Below are 21,082 nucleotides of genomic sequence, written 5' to 3'. Positions count from 1 at the left end.
ACTTCTACAAGCTTGCTGCTTGCTATGCAAGGCCTGGCTTGGGAATTTCCAGAATATGCCCCCTACCCTTTCTCTCACTCAAATCTGAATGTTGCGAACCAAATGAGCTCTTTCAGACAGTTGTTCCTGCTGTGCGATGAAACAGGCTCTTTGGAGTTCAGCGGACCTCTATGTCCGGGGCTGGGTATACCCAGCAACTCAGGACAGTCCATCTAGGAAGCTCTCAGGACTGCCAGAGATGTGGGGGAGGGGTGCCCAGGGTGCTGAAGAGCTGCATGGTTTACCACCAGAGCATCACCCCACAACCTCTGCGACACACGGCCCCACTCACCTCGGGAGAGAAGACTGTCCTGAAGGTGCCTGTGGGCCTGGGCTGGGAAGCCTCTCAGGGTCCTGGTGCTGCACAGAGAGGCTCTGCACCCTAGCGCTCCGGCCGCTGTGGTGGTCTCTCTGCTTTTCTCTGCCCCTCTCCTTTTCCTAACACTGGTACCTGAGACCTCCTAGTTTTGGTTTGCACTTGATCTCTGTGGCCACGTGCTTCCCTTGAACCTTTGAGCTTCTGCTGCTCACTCTCCCTGCTGGGCATTCTGCATTCCCCAAGCCTGAGAGGCATCCTGGGGCTCACACTGCCCATGTCTGGGGGCAGGAGAGAAGGGAGTGGGGGAGTCTGGGCACCCCAGAGCCAGGCCTCCTGATCTCACTCTCAAGAATAGGGGCTCACCCCAGGCTCTCTGGCCATGGGTACCCTCATGCAGAGGATCCATGAAGATTTTCCTCCTTGACCCCACCCTCGCTACCCAGGTGCCTTCCCCCATCCCTCCACCCCCTGCACCTGTGGTGACATTGTCTTGGAGCCTGTGCCATTGCCTTGCTGTCCCTTGCCTGGACAGGCACTCAGAAAGGTTTATCAGATCAGTGGGCTCACTAGTCCGCAGTGACCCCAGCACTCCTCTGATGTGTCCCCAGAGACCTGGGTGGGGCCCTGGAGGGCAGGGAGCAGAAGAAGCCTGCCAGAATCCCTGTCTCACAGATGTCCCAACTTGTGCACTGCATGTCCTGTTTCCTTTTCAGCATCAGCGATCCCTTCATTTTCAACTTGTGCAGCAAAGACAGGTCCTCCGAGCACTACTCCTGCCAGCGTCACAGCTACAGCGACCTCAGGGAGCTCCGGCAGGCCCGCTTCCTCCTGCAGGTATGCCCGCAGGGCGCTGACAAGCCAGGAGGGGCTAGAGGGAGGGACATCTCTTCATAAGACAGGTGGTCCAGGCACCATTGAGGGACACACCTCAACGACCCCTCCTTGTGCCTGTGCACAGCCCAGTGCCTCAGGGAGACACCTGGGCTTATGTTGGTCCCGGTCCCTGGCTGGAGTTCTGACTTCTGCCACATTCTCTCTCCAGTCCCTGTCATGGCCTGCTGGGCCTTGCTCACTGTGTTGTTTATGTTCCAGCCTCTTTGCTCTGTTCTCCCCTTGACATACCCCGTAGCTGCCTCAGAGATTTAGGAAAGCAGGACAAGGCAGCTCCATCACCTCCAATAGAGTCGATGACAGAGAGTTGGGTGCTGTCTGCTCTGCTCTGATCATGTGGCACTGGAGCCCCTCTGCTCACCTGTCTCCAGGCTCCTGCTCATTTCCTAGGCCAAGTGGTTTAGGAACCTCCTGACTAACCCCTCCAACCGGCTCTTGCAGAGCCTCAGTCACTGCCTTCCAGGGCTTACCCAGGCACTAAACAGAAGGTGGCTCCTTTCAGAGGAAGAGCTCTGCCATGAGGGGTCACAGCCTGCCCAGTATCTCTGCCTTACCCTCTCTGCAGGGTCTGGGTAAGTTCCAAAGGCCAGCAAGGGGACAGTGCTTGGCCCTGATTAATGATAAGGACACAAACGTTCCACTTACTTGTATGGCACACAGCACATTTGGGGGCACATAGGAGGTACTCAAAATTATTTTTTATGGTTATATGTCTACCTTACAGGGTATAGACACTAGCAAACCTTGTCAGTAAGTAGTTTCTTTTTTCCAGTAAACCGTGATTGTTTCTGGATGGTTGGTCCTTCTGACAGTGGTGGAAGCCAGAGTGGGAGAGTTTGTATGCAGGGCCATGGTGGGCAGGGGTGGCATGGCAGGGGGCTTGGAGAACAAGGCCACTGTTTGTCCAGCCCTGGATTCTCCCAGGAGAAAGAGCCTGGCACTTAGGGTAGCCAGGGCAAGCTGTATCCTCCACAGATTCTAATTCCCTTTCTGTTCTGCACATGATTTATATTTCTATTTGTAGGGGAAAAAACCCTGAGGTTCTTATATTCACCAGCAGAGGAGGGAGGTTTGCAGTGTCATCGCCAATACCTTCCCTCTGCTCAGGAGCCCTGATGAACTGGGCTTTGAGAGCTCACTTGCAGCCAGGTATATGCAGGATGGGGTCTGTTATTGGAGGCAGTAACCCGTCTCTGAGTCTGAGCCTTACCCCACCCATCCATCCCTCCATGTCCAGGCCACACCCCTCCCTGACCCTCCCTGTGGCCCTGGGAATTCTCTCATCTTGTCTTGAGGCTTATGCCACAAACAGACTCTCTGTATCCCTTTTTCCAAATCTGTTATTTACATAGCTTGGAATAGAAGGGAGGGAGAGAGGGAAGGACGAGAGAAAGGGGAAGAGAAGGAAAAGGAAGGAAAATAATGTGGACTTCACTTATGAGTTAACACAGTACCTCTGGAAGCAATGTTGCTGTGTCAGTGCGGCCACATCAAAACAGCTCAGCAAAATGGACTTGGCAAAGCACCCTGTGCCTTTCAAGTCCGTAGATCACCTTGAGAGCTGCACCCACTCGAATAGCTCCCTGGCGTTTCTGGTAAGGTGACCCCTGGCTCAGGAAACCAAACCCACGATTCGGAAGTAAACGTGTCTAAGGATGTCACAGGATACTTTCTCCCTTCATCTGCTCCTTGCTTGTCCTGGGAGAGGGCCTTTTGCTTTCTGCTTCAGCTGAAGGAACTTGAGGCTACATTCAGGTCCCCTGCCCTCCCACCCTGTCTGCAGAGCACCACTCAACTGTCACCAAGGTCTTCTTCCCCAAGGGAGGACAGAGGACTCACCAGGAAGTGTTGTCTGACACAGACATCAAATGACCCATTGCCAGCACTCTGTCACTTGGATATCTCCATTCTAGGAAACATTAGAAGCAGTAACAAGGGGTTTCTCTTTACAGGAAATCGCCCTGGAGATCTTCTTCCAGAATGGATATTCCAAGTTTCTTGTCTTCTACAACAGTGATTGCAGTAAGGTCTTCAAAAGGTAAGGGTCCAAAAACCTCCTTCCAAGGAAACTGACCTTGAACCGAGAGTGGAGGAACAGAGAATGCTCAGCTCTGTTCTCAGGAAAGGTGTTCTCAACCCACGACAAGCAGGATTTAGTATAAGCACAGGAAGAACCCCATCACCCACAGAGCTGTTGCATCATGGAATGAAGTGCAGAGAAAAAAGACAGGGAGCCCCCTTCCTAAATCCTGGGAAACAGACTCCATTTTCATGGACTGAAGTGGTTTGGGACAATAGGAACTGGAGGGGGGAAAAAAGTCATGCAGATGCAACATATTTAAGAAACTGGCTGTTTGATGGGCCTTCCAGAATTTTCTGGCTTTATTTTCTAATTTTCCAAGTGATTTTTCTTGGCTTAATTTTTCTTTTTGATCCCAGTTGCCAGTTTTAGTTGCTCCAATTTCACATTTCATTGGAAAGAATTCCAAACGACTGATTTCCCACTTGTGCATTGAGAGAAGCCTGCTGTTTTAGTTTAACTTCTCTTTCTCCAAGTAGATTAATCAATGTAAGAAATCTAAGCCAGTGTCTAAATTCTTAATACTCATGGTTATTTATTTTTATTATTCCTAAAGTTACAGATAAGTAGATGGATTTGGAGAGAAGGCAGGCAGGACAGGAAAGAAGGCAGGTTCTAGTCATGGCAGACCACAGAGGGGCTGGGTGCTCACGTTCTGCTCCACTTTGGGCTGGAAGTTTGGAAGTAAGATTTGACACCCTTGGCCTGGGGGCCCTGTTTTGTGCTCGGAGGTTCTAGCTTTGCCTTCCTGGTGGCCCTGGCCAGTGACTGGCACCAAGACCAGCTGCTGCATCCAGGGTCAGGGCCAGAGTGGAGAAATGCAGCTCCTGCAGGAGGCTGCAGGGCCAGTGCCCGGCACGCCTGCTCTGATGCAGCGGAGCCTTCCACCCAGGTGCTTAGGGCGGCAGTCAGATGCCTCCTAAAACTGCCCTCATGGTCCATTTTAGATCAGACTGAGTAAGCAGACATGCCAGGCTGAACTCGATGCATTTCCCCCTACAGTTTCTGTGCATTAAACGAAGTTTTTCACAGTCTACAATTCCTATACATCCATGGCTGAGGCTGGGAATGTGGCTTAATATAAACTCCACAACTGCACCCACCCTCAAAGAGCCTTAAGTTGAGACAGGATCTGTCCCCAGAATGGCACGCTGGGATACACAGCAGTGGTTGATGAAAGTGGCAATGGAAATGCAAAGGGCCTGGCCCAGAGGAGGGACCCCAGTCACGTTGCCTTAGTAACTACTGTTTCATTGCTGTCGTTGTTATTGTTAGGGATGGAGTGTAATGCCAGAGGGTGCTGAGAGGTGCCTTAGAGGTACACCCAGGCCTGGTGTCCACAATCTGGGGCAGGTGGGGACATGTCTTTGCTGGAGGTGGAAGAGTGTTGATTCTGCTGATAGAATTATCCTTCCCTTTTGTTTAGCTTCTGCTCTTTCCAGCCCGGCCTGAAGGGGAAAGGCGTGGTGGAGGACCCCCTCAGTCTAAGGTAACACGTGGCACCGGCCTTGCTTTGTTTGCTCAGCCTCTGGTCTTCCTCTACAGAAGTCGTGCAAAGAGCATGTCCATCTGTTTCTCCTCTGTTTTTCTCTCTCCCATCCTTGCATGGCCTTCATCCCACTCTTGAAATTCCTTCTGCCAATTAAACCTCTGTGAACAGACTTGAAGTCTCACATGCTCTGTGGCTTTTTCAGACTCAAATGGCAGGGAGCAGTCCTCTGCCAGTAGTGGCAGGGCAGGCTGCCCATAGAGCTAGAGACCCAGACACGGCCTCAGGGCCCAGGCCCTCATGTGGGGTGTGTGAGCAATCCCAGGCCTGTCTTTCCTATAGTGAGAATTTCTGAATGCTCCGAAGCTAAATTAATATATGGTGGTATGTGAATTAGATGTTAACTTATGAATCTGAATTATGAATTTACAGGGCATCATTTCCAGTGAATACAATGATTCCAGCCCCTACCCAGGGCCCCTTTACAGGTACTCAGTTCTCTGCAAGGCCAGTTCGGGATCAGTAAGTGTTTTTATTTCAGTTATGACTGACAGTAGGAAGAAGAACGTGATTGCTGGTTTTCCCCAGAATTGTGTGAAGATGGGGTGGAAGGAGTGTCCCCAGGAATGACAATCAAAATATTTGTTATGAGAATGGAATGAGTCCCACAAATTTATTGAAAATTATTTATCAATAGCTTGTGGTACGTGGTGTTTACTGCTTGACAGAGCAACGAGGAAAATAGTCAAAAAATTCCCTGTCCTTACTGAGTTCACATTCTCATGAAGAGCACAGCCATCAGACAATTTACATGAGTGAACTATAAAGCATATTAGATAATGATAACTACAAAAACACAGCAAATAGAGGTGGGCATTGCAATCCGTCAGACAGAGTGGTAAGGAAGGCTTGTTAAGAAAACAATAGTCACCCCTCAGTATCCACAGGAGATTGGTTCCAGGACCTCCTGTGGATACCAAAATCTGAGGATGTTCAAGTCTCTCATAGAAAATGGTGTAGTATTTACATATAATCTATGCACATCTCCTGTATACTTTAAATCATCTCTATATTACTTATAGTATCTATTACAGTGTAAATGCTACATAAACAGTTGTACTGTATTTTTTGTTTGTATTATTTTTCATTGTTGTATTGTTATTTTTTATTGTTCATTTTATTCCTGGATATTTTCAATCTGTTGCTGGTTGAATCTGTAGATGCAGAGCCCACAGATACTGAGGGCCAACTGTATTTGAATTAAGAACCAAGTGAAGAAACAAGTTATGCAGGTAACTAGAAAATAGCATTTCAGCCAAGGGAAGAGTGAGGGTGAACGCCTGAGGGAATCATGGTTGGCTTGGCTGAGGCCAGAGCAGTCGAGGTGCAGGGAGTTAGTGGAAGCAGAGGTTAGAGGCCACGGACTAGCTGGTGGAAGCCTTGAGGCTCATGGTAATGGTGTTGTCATTTACTCTGAATAAATGGGAAGCACTGGGTTGTTTTAAGCAGAGGAGTGATGTGACCCGACTTATTATTTGAAAACAATCATTCTGGTTGCTGTGCCAAGAATACACCATAGTAGGTTGAAGGCAGAAGCTGGAGACTGGTGTTGCGGAGATTGCAGTAATCTAGGTGAGAGATGAGGGGGCTTGGGCTGGGGAGATGGCAGCAGAGGTGGTGTGAAGTGGGCTGAAAGTGCCTAATGACAGATCAAGCGTGGGGTTTGTGTGTGTGAGGGAGGACTTAAGGAGAAGACTAAGGACGTAGGCTTGGGCGGTTGGAAGATGAAAGGGGACAACACAGGAAGAGCTGCTGTGAGGCTGCGGTGGTCATCACGAGCTCACTGTTGAGGTGCCTGTCACATATCCAGGTGGAGGCACCCTGGAGGCCATTGGATGTATGAACTTGGAGCTCAAGGGAGGGGTCCGGTGAGATGTAAATTAGGAATAGTGTTTCAAGCCAGGAGAGTGAACAAGACCACCAAGAGAATGTGTGCACGTGGCAAAGAGAACCGAGGACTGTGCGCTGGGCACAGCCATCTTGAGCGGGTAAGGACCTGGGGAGGAACCAGCAAAGGAGATGGGAAGGAGTATCTTGAAAGATAGCAGAACTGAAGGTGTGCAAGATGCCCTGGCAGCCAGGGAGAGCGTTTCAAGGTGGGAGTGTCAAATGTTGTTGGCAGGCCAAGGAGAATAAGCACAGAGAAAGGACCACTGAACTGTGCAGCAGGGACGCTGATGTCCTTCAGCAGAACAAGTGCAGTGTCTGGGGCAGAGGCACCCTGCTGTGCCAGGTGCTAACCCTTTAGCTGACAGATTGGGCATGCCAGGGCATGGTCCAGGAGGCCTGGGCAGCGGAGGTCTCTGGAGGTGGGGTGGCTGTTTACCAACTGTGGTGGACGTAGTTCAGTTGTTGCACAACAGCACAGCACTAATTGTGTGTGAGCTGAGTAGCTACTGATCTCATACTGCTCACATTTCATACAAGCCTTATTGTCCACACTTGGATTTCTCAGCACCCTTTCTGTGCAAGTGGTAGAAAGCCATTTCAAACCAACAGAAGCAAAAAAAAGAGGATTCATCACCTCCCATACCTAAAGCCTGAAAACAGTCTGGCTCCAGGCGTGCTGAATCTCAAGGCTCAAGTCAGCTTGCAGGAAGCTGTGGTTTTCCATCTCTTAGTGGGGGTTGCCCTTGGACTGGCTCTGTTCTTGGCAGGCTATCTCAGCACAGTGACATCGGTGTCCCCAACAGTTCCAGGCTGACAGTCAATCACGTAGGAATTCCACCCCATACCACACATGCTCTATTCTGGTCATTTTAGCAAAAATCCCCAAACTGGTTTTTTATTTTCCAAGTTAGGTTACATGCCCAACCCAGAACAAAATGCTTTCATTTGGCTAGATCAGGGTTATATGCCTACCCAGCTTCTGGGGGTGAGGTCTGTCACCCAACAGCATAGACTAAACTGAGGAGAGTATGGGTACCTAAGAGAATCAAAGTTCTTTTATCACAAGAGAGGTGAATCCGGAGGAACCGCAAGAGGAGATGGCCTCACCTCTGCATGCACTGGTCAGCTGCACCTCCGTTTTCTCTGGCCCTGGAACAGTACTGCATCAACTGTGATGAAAGTCACTCTGCTGAGCCCCATGTTTCTCCCCCTCTATGAAGATACTATGAGTGACACTCACTCAGCGATCATGTAGCTGTCCCTATGGCTGTGAACAGCACTCTGTCCATTCCTGTGCTGTCGCCCTCAGAGTGAGTCTTCGGGGTGCTTTGCCCTGACAGCACATACCTTGATCCTCACTGGTAAGTTTCAACATTTCTATTCCAAATAGAGAGGGGCAGATAGACGAGCTGAACCCTGAAGAAGAAGAGCTGAACCCTGGCTTTGGCCACTAAGTTAGAGGTCCCTGTAGAAATGATTGCCAGGGGATAGGAAATGGTCCTCTTTGGGTGAGTCAGATGTCTGGAAATCACCCTTCACTCATCCATCGGTTGATGAACCTTGACATCAACCTGCATACCACCCTGCATGTATGGGACACCGGGGCACTGTATGATTTTATTTCCATTGTGATTAATTTTTGCCATCACAACTGGCTGAGCCCAGTGGAGCAGGGCAGGCCATTCTATGCCATGCCTGGCACAGTCCCCGTGCAGCCCCTCGTAAAGAGACCCTTGGAGAAAGCTTCGGGGTCAACTGGAAACAATGCATCGGGCTCCAGACAAATGCTTATGCTCATGGAAGGAGAGTCTTGACAAAATGAGGATGCCCCAGTGGAGTGCTGGTGCTCAACTCTGAGGCGACGCAAGCAGCCAGGGCATGTGGTGAGACTGTGCTAACCAGTCAGCCACGGGCTTTGGGATCAAGCTGATTTGGACCCATAGTAGGTGCCCAGTAAATTGTAGTCCCTTTGCCTAATTTTGGAATTGCCTGCTGTGTATTTAGGGCATGTTAATGGGATAACGGTTGAAAAAGTGCTGTCCACACACCCAGCTCTTTTGCATCTCCCCTTTCCAGCCCTCTCCCCAGCCAGAGTGTGGCTTCAGGAGCTCCAGGCTGGGAAGGCAGTGGTGGTCCTCAGCCTTGGGAGGGCTTGGCTGGTCGTTGCCACCTGCCTGGAATGACCTATTTTCCATTTGGATTACCAGGGGCGATGCCTTGTCCATAGAATGAGTATTGGAAAATGCCTAGCTGCTAGTTGGACGCTCTAACGAATGTGAACTTTTCATCCTGGAGGAAGGTTTGTGTGCAGTTCTGAGGGTGTCCAACTGGCCCAGGATGCTCAGCCTACCCTACGGGTTTTCATATCTTCAACCCCCAGCTCTTGATGACTTGTTTGGCCCCTCTGAATACCATCCCCCACAAGCAGGAAACCAGAGCTTTTGGGTACCAGAGTTTTGCCTAGAATTCCAGTGACAGTGGTCACTTCCATAACTGTATACCAAGAAGGGTCTCTGGGCCTGGGTCCCAAGTGGGAAATAGTTGCAAAACCTGGATGAATCTGGGATCCATAACCCACCCGCGTCTCCCCATGGTACAGGAGTGGACCACTCTGAAGACAGCATGATGGCACAATCAGGCTTCTGTGGGCTGCAAGACTCCGCGTGCCTACTGCACCTTCTCACACAGAGCCAGCCACTGCCCTGGGACAAAGGCTGTTCCATGGTGCTAGACACAGGCAGGCTCTGCTGAGTCATGAGGGGGACTAGTCAGAAACGGAGAAACAATAGAGGAAGCAGTGTGGAAACGGCAGCAAGTTGAGAATGTGCATGTGAATAAACACACATCTTGACACTTAAATGCATTTGTGCCTTTCCAAAAAGAGTTGAAAACAGCTTCAAAATTAAAGATAGCATATAAGAATTATTTAAATCTTACCTCCAAATTTTCTTAAAAGAGGAAAAAACAGCTGTGATTAGGTACCTGGAGTGACCTAGTTTCTCAAAATTGTTCTGAAATTACAAAAAGCAAAACAATCATGTTGAGTTACATCATTTTCCAGTAACAGATAACAAGAAACAGGCTTTTGTGAATTTTTTTTCTGGAACATACTCTCTCTTGGCACCGAATATCAAATTTGTCCTTGTCTAAAGATAAAGTGGGTACCAAAGTCCTATTTTATAAAATATGCAGCAAGAACGCTACAGATATTTTTCTATGTTGGTTCTCTGCAAGAACAGGGGCCTGACATTTGGACTTACTCCCGTGCAGACGTTTCTTGGGAAGCGAGCATGGCCTGGCTCAGCTGAATTGCTTCCCAGTGATCTCAGTTCCTACTCAGTGCAGAGTTTGGAAAACTCAGAAATACAAAGCTTGGATGCCTATCTGCATCGCCCTCTTGCAAATCGCTGTTGGGCTCAGCACACATCCTTGAATGAACTGGAGACACATCTTTTTATAGCTGTGATCTCTGTCAAGATCTGAAATGCTGACCCACCGTGTCATTGAGGGGAAAGTATCTCTGGGCTGCAGGAACTGTGTGTGAGGCAGTGCTTATATTTGGGGCCTAATTGGACCCAGGTGTTTGCAGTTCCTGCGATCTTCTCTCAACTGTATAACTTATTTAAATACAATGTTTAAAATGAAATTTCTTTCTTGGGCACAAAAATCTACAGTTGAGTGTTTTCAGTTTATTGTTTCCTTTATTGATTATCTTTGAAAAATAATGAAAGACAAAGCATTTAGAAAACCAATTCTAAGAAGCTGTGAAATTCCCATAAGAAGATGATCTTCCACAGTAACCAATCACAGCCCCAGAGGCCCCACTCTTAGCAGTATGGAGGATAAAATTCAAGTACTCCTTCTCTCATTTCATCGCCTTCAATCCCATTCCACAGAGGTCAAAGCTCTTGACCAACTGAGAAGCTAAAAATCTGTTACACACATGATGACTTTGGTAAAGATAACTTCAGCTTCATTACTGGAAGGGGAAACATGGTCCTTGGGTTTCTTGGTGAAGTGCAGCCCTGGGAGGGCAGCTGTGGAGGCCAGTTAACTCCTAGTCCTGGGTCTAGAGCAGAATGGCTAGAACCAGAGATAAGCTAAACAACCTGGCCACAAGCTCAAAATGATAGTGACAACCAATGCCTAAGCTTTTAGGAGCTTTGTACCGAGTTGTCTCAACAGGCTGTGGGCATCAGAGACCTGGTGATTCTGCCAGGGTCATACTCAGACCTTGGTTTTGGCTCCATCCCATGTTACTCTTTGTCTTTCTTGCTGCACTATGTTCGTGTCTCCTCTCAGCTATATCCTTGGCCATGACCTCAGACCCTTTCCCAGGCAAAAGGCTGACTCAAGTTCCATGCTCTGCAGCATGCCTGCCCCTTTTTGCTTCCAGCTCTGTCCAGCCACGTTACTTCTACAGCCCCACCATCCCATACTACCATGGGGGTGTGAGTGGGTGTGTGAAAGCACAGGAATCGTGGGGCAGCCCACTGGTTCAAAGTCCCCCTGACCCCGGTTGCCACCTGTACCCAGCCACCTCTAAAACACCTGGGACACAGATAGAGAAGTCATCCATTTTCTCTTTATTTTAGCATCTTTCTTAGGAATCTGCAAGGATAAGATCAACAATGGGTAATTTTAAAATAATTTAGTGAACTGAGGTTAAGGAGCTTTCTCCTGAGATGCTTTAACTCTGTGGGATGGTTGAAGAATTGCAGCTCTAGGCTGACTGGATGTGTTAGATTCTCACCTGAGCTTGCCCTAGTGTCTTGTAAATTAGCACTGGTCAGATGTACAAGGATCTGTTTATTGTTGCATCAATGCTATAGACAGGTTTTTTAACATTTTCTTTTAAAATACCTATAGAATCACAGGAAGTTGCAAAAATAGTACAGAGAGGCTCCATGTGCTTTTCACTTAATTTCCCCTGACCCAGTGGTTGCATTTTAGGTAACTATAGTAGAATTTCAAACCAGTCATAGACATTGATACACGTGTGTGCATAGTTCTTTGTCATTTTATTACATGTATAGATTCATGTAACCATCACCACAATCAACATACACAATTATTTTATCACCACAAAGATAAATCTCTTATGCTACTACCTTATGGTCAGGCCCACCCTCTGCCTCCCACAAACATCCTTAACTCTTTGCTGATCTGTTTTTCATCTCTATCATTTTGTCATTTAGCAAATATTTTATAAATAGAATCATAGAGTATGTGACCTTTGGAGAATGACCGTTTTTACTCAGAATAATGCCATTGAGATTCATCCAAGTCGTTGCATGTATCAATAGTAAGATCCTTTTTATTGCTGATTAGTATTCCATGTTATGTTTTAGGACATTACAAATAAAGTAGGCCATTTAATGTAATTATCAAAAATGTTAGAACATAAGTATGCCGTTTTATTTTTTGTTTTCTGTTTTTTCCCCTGTCTTTCATTTCTCTATTTTCTTTTTCCTGTACTTTACTGGAAGGTTTGCTAAAGTATTTTTGAGTATATTTCTCTGTGTAAATTTTTGCATAAATTTTAGTTACTTGCAGAATCTCATTGTATATATGTAACTTATCACAGGCTACTGGAGTCGAGATTATACCAGTTTGAGTGAAATGTAAGACAATAAGCCTGTTAAGTCTTAAAGTCTTCTTTAAGTCTTTAATTGTCTATAAAATATATCTACAATTTTCTTAAGTATTTTCTCTGTAAACATTTAGAAAATCACATCAAATATTTCCCAAAGTCATTTTCTCACACAGATAGCCTAAAGCAAAGAGAGGCAAAGTGAATTTAAGTAGCAAGTCAGTGGCTTGGCCTGCATTGGACAGCCTGGCTTCTGGAATGTTCCCCTGGCCACTCTCTGTCTTCTCCTAACTGAAGGCTTTTCCTCTTCAGAGTCGTTTATTCTTGTGTCTCCAAGTTTTGCGATAAGTTATTCTAGGAAGATGTCGAGCACATCCAGGGGGGACGAGACACACAGGCCGAGGCAGTTATTCCAGGCCACACAGGCAAAGCACAGCAAGGGCAGAGGTCACACCAGGGTCACCCAGGTCACACCCAGTTTTCAGAAATGGTAAGGCTTAGGTCAGTGTGAATAGGGTTTTCATTCTATTTCAGGAAGGAAAACCCCCTCGGCTTTCCTATCAAATACTTTTAGGCTTAACAGAATTTCAAGGAAGTTAAGGTGACTGTGATATTTTAGAGCATGAAAGAACGTCAGCATCAAACTTTGTCCTTGACAGAAAAAAGAAATAAAATGCAGAAGGTGACTCCCAATGGGTCTCTATCTACTGTCCTTGCTTCTGCCTGCTGCCAGCATTGCCTGGCTGGAAAGGTGTCTAACTAGGAAGCATTCTGCAGTAAATCAAAGCCTATGCCCATTCATTGCTCAGTGCGGGTGACGTTCAAAGCACTTGAAACCCCATGATGAGTCATGGTGAAAGAGCAAAGAGCCAGGTGGCAGGTGCCTGTCAGCTCGCTTGCCAGCTAGTGAGTGTGGGCAAGACCAAGAGCAGTGACGAACGTGCTGTGGAGGGGCAGGAGCAGGCGTGGAGGGATGGATCCCCTGTCCGGACTGAGAGCCTTCCTCAGGGCACAGGTGGGATCCGTGAGCCCAGTCTTTCTTAACTTCTCTTCTTTGCTAATCCTTTTGAATACCTAGGAAAGGAACACTAATTCTAAAGAAAAAGTGTCTCAAGGGAGAGCAATTGAAATGGGCAGCATTCCAATAACTAACCAGCACTCTGTCTTGATCGTATGTCCCTGCATGGATTCTGTATGTTGGGTCAGAGATGAAGTGACTAAAACAGCAGGTTGGCTGCCTTACAGACACTCCGGAGGCCCAGTGTACTGGGGAGGGGGCTCCCAAGCCTGAGGCATGACATCACGTCATGCGTGTCTCAGCACCATCACTCCCTCTCTTCAGAAGGGCTTCGAATCAATCATTTTGGACATTAAACAAAGAGGACCATGTAGAGGACAGTACTCAGTGCTGGCAAGGACGCAGTGAAACGGGATCTCTAATTCATTACTAGTAGATATGTAAGGGAGTGTAAGCCTTTCATAAGCTACTTGGTGGCACGTATGAAAAATTGTTTAAAAGCACACACCCTTTCACACAATATTTCCAATAATGAAGTTGTGCCAGTGAAGTGATCCAAAATATTTTTAAATGTTTTAGTTATACAATCTATCATCACAAAACTATTTCCGTTAGTGAAAAATTAGAAGCAACTTAAATGCCCAACAGTGACTTATAATTATGTATAACCATGAGAATAACTATCTTGCAGATGTTTATACTTATAGTTACTAAGACTGTGTAACAACATGGGTTTCAAAGCAGGGAGGAAATGACATGAATGCTATAATTTTATCTACGTGTAATAATATACACAGAAAAATAACTAGTGAGGAAATCTGCAAGTGGTATAGTTTACTTTTATAATGGAAAACATTTAATAAAGAGAAAAATCTAAAATAGGAATTTTGAATCTAGATCTTCCGAGATTTTAGAAACACAATAGGGTAACAACTAAGCACTGGGAAAAATCAAACAAACAAGCAAACCTAGCAGTGAGGGGTGCAGAAGTGAAGTGTACTGTCTGCGTGGATTATGACATGAGTAGAAATAAGCCAATCCCATGGAAGGGGTGGCTGCCTCTCAGTGCTTTCCACAGACCACTGCAGTAAAACATGCCACCAGCACAGGAAAGTCTTGGGGGGGGGGATGGGCTTCCTCAAGGTATCTTCCTTGATCCCTTTCTCTTAGACAGTCTGAAGGTGTGAGTGAGTGGTATGCAGTGAGGCTGGAGAAGGTTCTCAATATTGTGAGGACCGACTCTTACTGTCATCTCTGCTAAAATACCTAGTGTGACTGGCGACACTGTCCAAAGTAGTATTTCAGCTTTGAAATGCACCAAGCTCTCATTCTTGGAGAGAACTGACTTTGATTGAGCATGTCCTCTATGCACTACCCGTGCTGGATGCACAGCAACTCTTGCAGTGAGGTATTCCCACTTTACAGATGAGGGAACTAAAGCTGAGTAAGCTGCCCAAGGAGACAGCAAGTCAGGAGCAGGGCATCCATGGGCCTGGATCTGTCTGACTCCAGAATCTTTGGCTCTTCTCCATGTCAGGCCAGCCCTGGACAAATCTCCTAATCTCCTAAGGTCCTCAGACAGTGTTCTGCCCCATCTCTTTTCAACTTGTCTCTCCTCTAGCCTGCACAAGGCAAGCCAGGCGTTCTCCAGCTGGATGCAGTCCCTGCACCTAGCACAGTGCCTAGTAGGGTATTTATTTATTGAACACACCAATCAAGACCTGCCCCCATTCTTTTCTTTCTCCCACAAGGATCTGGAAAAGTGCAGGATGTAATAGGATGGGAGTCAGCCTCATTCATTCATGGCCAGTCAACGGCCTGTTGGTTTAGTCTAGAAAGCTCCTAGAACAAATTATGCAAGCACAAATAAGAGAAAAAGATAGTACTGCTTTGGGCCCAAGATGCTACCTGCCAATACTTAATAATATACCTGCCCATATCTGTGGCCCAACTTGTCCCCTACCCAAGATCAAGTGCCTATCTGCTTTCCTACCAATCCATGCTCTTGACATTTCTGACTTTTGAAGCCCAAACCCCAAATATTCCCATAAAACAAGCTCCAGATTTGGGAGATGGCGATAGTGGTGGTGGTGGGCCCTGAAATGCCAGCAGTAGTGAGAATAAGTGTGCTGGCAGCATTAGCTGCCCGGGACACGGGCTACAGGCAGGAGTGTTCTGGGGCAGAAATGAGATGGATGACCCTTTCCTGACTCATTGTGCCTATATGTGTGGGGGTGCATGTGCAGAGAAGAGGGGAATGTGTTTGGCAAGGAACCAAAAGCCCTCCAATCAACACAACCGCAGGCCAGGGAGGTAGGAAAAGGTATATTATGGGCTTGGCTAGAAGAGCTACTGCAGTCACAGGAGGAGCGCTCAGTTTCCTGTGGGTGCAGCCCACGACCCCTGCCCCCATTCCCTTTTCCCCTCCTGCCTCGGGGTCAGGGTCCCAGTCACCTCTAGTCTTCCTGGGATTCCTTGGCTATGGAGTTGGGTGAAACCAAATTGGAAAATATGGCCTTTCTCGGCGTCATCACGGCCATGCCCTTGATCGTGGTCAGCCTCTCCCGGGCGAGCTGGCATTTTCTTAGGCAAGCCACACACAGATCCTTTTCCTCCACCAGATATAAGTTGTCCAGCCTCTTGATGGAATCTATGAACGTGTCTGATTCCTCTGCCTCTGGAAAGGGGTTCCTCTTGGTGTTGAGCTTTTTCAGCTTGGGGAGCTTAGAGATGCTGGTGGGGATGGTGTTCAGCAGGTTGTCATGGAGACCCACTTCATGCAGCTCCTTCAGGGCTCCCAGGGTGGTGGGCACACTGTCCAGGTGGTTCAAGCCTAAATTCATGGTGCGTATATTCCTGAGCTGGTTCAGCTCCACTGGCAGTCCGTTGGTGGTCAGCCTGTTGTTGCTGACGTTGAGGTAGAGCAATGTGGTCATCTGGCCGATGGACTCAGGGAGCTTGTCAATGTAGTTGCTGTGCAGGTCCAGCCATCGCAGGTTCTGGAACTTAGCGATTGACTCAGGGATCTTCCTGATCATATTCCGGCTAAGATCGAGCTCATCCACATCATTGAGTCGCAGAATACACATGGGAAAGGTGGTGATTCCCATCTTGCTCAAGTCAAGACGTTTTCTCCCATCGAATGTGATTTTGATGCAATTCTTGGCCATATTGAAGGTGATCTTCTTGCCCTTGGTGACTTTCCCACCCTTGGCCATGTTCTTTCAGTAAGGGAGTATGTTTGATGTTCTGATTAGATGGTAATCAGTTTGAGGAAAAAGTCACATGGAACTGCTAGAAGATAAACTCTGGTAAGGACAGAAGAGAAACATCTAGTTAGGAGGTGGTGTAAGGGTACTGGACTCCCCCACATCTTTATGCTTTTCTCTCTATTGGTTTAAAAAGAGAAAGGATAGTGCAGAGAAATCAGACATCAGCAGAAGTAACCCAGCAAAAGATCTTCAGCAAAATGCATGCCCTCAACTTTGATTTTCCTAGATGTAAAATGGAAGGTGCAAATTTGGCCTGAAAGGCTTAATGTCTCCCTACCTTGCCATTCTCTGACTTATGAATCTCCCATTGTCCTGGACTTCCACATATGCATCTCTCCCAGGGCTGTGTGTGTGTGTGTGTGTGTGTGTGTGTGTGTGTGTTCTCGGATATCTGCCACTTCCCAGATCCCCACATAACTCAAGGGTTTCCTTAGAGTTATCACATGAGTTCCTAGGGAGGGCTGCTGAGTTCCCAGAAGCAACATAAGCCTGGATATGAGGGAATAATGTGGAAGTTAAGAATGATTTATTACATCTCTCTTCGCTTTTGGACACAGAGGAGGTAGTCAGGCCTCGGCTTCTGTAACTGCAGAGCAGCAGGAGCAGACAGAACAGTCTTCTGATCATCTCAGGAGTTTCAGGGCATGCCTACACTGTGCCCCTACAGCCCCCCGCTCCTCTCCAAGAGCATGGAGGGGGCCAGGGCTGGGCCTGGCAAAGCTTAAAGCGAATGCTGCCTCTTTCCACCTTCTACTCCTTTCTCAGCCTCCTCTTACATCCTTCACACTGAAACTCTGCATGGGTAGGCTTGGTGATAGTTAATGACTATCACCATATGGAGAAGTAGAGTGTAGAGGGTGATGGTAGATTCCGGCCTCAAAATGTTTGGCTTAGAAGTCCAGCTCTGCTACTAGCAATTTTCTTAAATTCCCAGTGCCTGAATTTCCTCATTTGTGAAAACGGCTCCTTATAGAGAGCCCTTGGGAACTGTATATTATCTAATACTGTAATGTACTTATCACAGTGGCTGGCACATGGTAAAAGCTTGATTAATGTTAGTTATTAAATATTGTTGCAAGGAACATTACACATATTGTTTCTAATCTTCAACAATCCAATAAAACACATAGAGTTATCCCTATTGTAAAGAGCCAGAGGCTGAAGGTCAGAGGGTCCCACCACCCTGTGCAAGTCCTCCTGGATCACAGCCTCCTGGGATGGATGGTGGTCTCCATAGTAAATCAATGGAAGTATTCTCAGCTCTCAGCAGCACCAATGTTCTTCTGAACAGGTCTTGTAAGCTGATCCTATTCTGTAGAAATGGATCTGCCACATTCAGGCAAAGCTGGCTGGTTACCAGAGACAGTGCTATGTTCGTCAGTATGCGAGTTTCTAAATCATTCAGCTCTGACGAACCAGATGGGATAAAGCAGCTTTAAAAAGAAAGCTGGGGTTCCACTTACAGTTAGGATGGAGTAAGCCTCACCCATTGAAATCAACTGAAGACCTTAGGCAGAATGCACAGAGAAACGTTCTGAGGACTCTGAAGACAAATGGTATCAGGTGGATTGGAGGAGAGATCCTTAACTCAAAGGAAGACCAACCTGGCAGCAAGTTTCATGAATCTTCCCCTTCACCCCCCCCCCACCCCCGCCAATCTTATCTCTTGGCTTGGACTCAAAGGCAGCCCCAAACACAAAGCTTTGCACCATACCATGCAATCACTAAAGGAAGGCTGGGGTGATTTTGTTAATATTCGACAAAGTATATTTCAGAGAAAGAAAATTTACCTGAGAGTAAGAAGAATATTACTCAATAATAAAAGAGACACTTTACCAAGAAGACAAAAACAGCCCTAAGTGTTATGTACCTAACAACAGGACTTCGGTGTAAATGAAGCAAACACTAATAAAACTGATAGGAGAAATTTGCATTTGGAGTTGGGGACATCAATACTTGTCTCTCAATCGATAGAACAGGTAGAGAGAATCAGCAAGTGTTTTAGTCCGTTTTGTGTTGTTATAACAGAATACCTGAAACTGGGTAATTTATAAAGAACAGAGGTTTATTTGGCTTACGATTCTGGGACAGCTGCATCTGGCACGGGCCTCAGGTTGCTTCTCCTCATGGCGGAAAGTGGCAGGCAACCGGCGGGTACAAGCAGATCACATGGCGAGAGGAAGCAGGAGAGAGGAAGCAAGAGAGAGAGAGAAGGTGCCAGGGTCTTTTTAAGCAATGAGCTCTCACAGGAATTAATCGAGCAAGAACTCACTCATTAATCCCCCTTCTCCCAGGGAGAGCATTAATCCATTCATGAGGGATCCACCCCCATGACTCAATCAGTTTCCAACACTGCCACATTGGAGATCAAATTTCCACATGAGTTTTGGAGGGGACGGCACGTCCAAACTCCATCAGCAAGGAACAGGGTTTCTCAGCCCTGTCTCTATTGACATTTTGGGCCAGATAATTCTTTATTGTTGGCAAAGGTATGGTGATGATGAGGGGGAAAGTCTGTCCTGAGCATTGTAGGATGTTTAACAGCACAAGGCCAGAGATTTTACCCATTAGGAGCCAGCAGCTGCCCAGTATAGTTAACAATTAAACAATGTATTTATAAATAATCCATGAATTAAAGAAGTCTCAAGGGAAATTAGAAAATATTTTGAACTGAGCAAAAATGAAAATACAACATATCAAAATTTGCAGCATGCAACCAAAGCAGTGATTAGAGGGAAATTTATAGCTTTAAAGGCTCATGTTAGAAAGGAAGAAAGATTGCAAGTCAATAATATAAACTTTTACCCTAAGGAAGTAGTAAATAAGAGCAAATAAACCTCCAGCATGCCCAAAGAGGAAATAATGAAGAGCAGAAATCAGTAAAATTGAAAGGAGAAAATAAATGAAACTAAAAGCTGGTTCTTTGAAGAGATTAATGAAACTGATAGCCAGATTGACAATGAAAGAGGGAGGGAGGGAGGGAGGGGGGGAGAGAGAGAGAGAGAGTGAGAGACAAATTATGAATCTCAGGAGTCAAAGAGAGGATTTACTAAACCCCACACACATTAAAGGTATATTAAAGGAATAATACAAACAACTCTAGAAAAAAAAAAAAAGTTAGACAAAATTGACTATAAATTACCAAATCTCACTATGAGGGAATAGACAACCCAAAGTAGACCTATATTTATTAAAGGAATTGAATTTGTATTTGTAAACCTTGCAAAAAAGAAAATTCCAAGCCGAAATGGTTTTATGATTAAATTCTATCAAACATTTAAAGAAGACTGTCTTAGTCCACTTGGGCTGCTATAACAAAGAACCATAGACTGGGTGGCCTATAAACAGAAATTTGTTTCTGACAGTTCTGGAGGCTGGAAAGTTCAAGATCCAGACACTGGCAGATTTGATGTCTGGTGAGGACCAGCTTCCTTGTTCGTAGACAGCTGTCTTTTTGCTATGTCCTCACATAGTAGCAAGAGGGAAGGAGAATTCTCTGGGGTCCCTTATATAAGGGCACTAATTTCATTCATGGAGTCTCCATCCTTATGATCTAATTTCCTCCCAAATGCACCACCTCCTAATACCATTACATTGGGGATTAGAGTTTCAACCTATAAGCTTAGGGGTGTGGCAGAAACATTTAGTTTGTTGTAAAGATGTAACTCCAATTTTATAGGACCTTTTCCAGAATATAGAAGAGGAAGCAATTCTAAAGTTATCTTCTGTGGCTAGCATTACTTTGATACTAAAATTACACAGACAGTATAAGGAAAGAAAACTATAGACCAAAATCCCTTATGAACATAGACATGAAAATCTTCAACACAATATTAGCAAATTGAGTCCAGCAATATATATAAAAAGAATAATAAATGACAACCAAGTGGGAATGCAAGGCTGACTCAGTATTTGGAAATCAGTCAACTGTTAATACCATATTAGCAGACCAAAAAGAAAAAAATACATGATCATATGAATTGATACAGAAAAAAACACTTGACAGACTTAACATCCACTCATAATAAAAACTCTCAGCAAACCAGTAATAGAAAGCCTCTTCCTTAACATGATAAAAGGCATCCATTAAAAAATCTATAACTAATATTTTACTTAGTGAAGGACTGAACGCTTTCCCCCTTGTGTGGGAACGAGGCAAGAAGTTACACTCTCGCTATTCAATAGCATATTGGAAATTCTAGCCAGTGCAACAATGCAAGAAAAATAAATATAAGGCATACACATAGAAAATAATGAACTATGACTGTCTCTATGCACAGATGACATGATTCTCCACACAGGGAATCCCACAGAATTTTAAAAACACTCTTGGAACTAATAAGTGGGTTTGGCAAGGTTGCAGGATGCAGGGTTAACACATAAAACCCGCACTGCATTTTTAAAAACATTTTTATTAGCATGTTCATTATT

General features: G+C 46.0%; 2 protein-coding genes across 2 annotated transcripts in view; one reads left to right on the top strand and one right to left on the bottom strand.

The window, feature by feature from the left end:
- WDFY4 (WDFY family member 4) overlaps positions 1-21,082 on the top strand; it is a 265,260-nt gene that overhangs the window by 179,659 nt on the left and 64,519 nt on the right. Inside the window, exons 44-46 of the mRNA XM_063086948.1 lie at positions 1,072-1,192; positions 3,202-3,287; positions 4,756-4,818. Coding sequence (XP_062943018.1) covers positions 1,072-1,192; positions 3,202-3,287; positions 4,756-4,818 — 270 coding nt within the window. The remainder of the gene's footprint in view (positions 1-1,071; positions 1,193-3,201; positions 3,288-4,755; positions 4,819-21,082) is intronic.
- On the bottom strand, positions 15,836-16,597 carry LRRC18 (leucine rich repeat containing 18). Its single transcript, XM_063083060.1, has one exon. It carries the CDS (start codon positions 16,595-16,597, stop codon positions 15,836-15,838), a length of 762 nt encoding a protein of 253 aa, XP_062939130.1.

Source organism: Cynocephalus volans, chromosome 2, assembly GCF_027409185.1.
Source record: "Cynocephalus volans isolate mCynVol1 chromosome 2, mCynVol1.pri, whole genome shotgun sequence".
NCBI lineage: Eukaryota > Metazoa > Chordata > Mammalia > Dermoptera > Cynocephalidae > Cynocephalus > Cynocephalus volans.
Note: the sequence above shows the minus strand (reverse complement) of the source record. Positions and strands in the feature narration are given on the sequence as shown.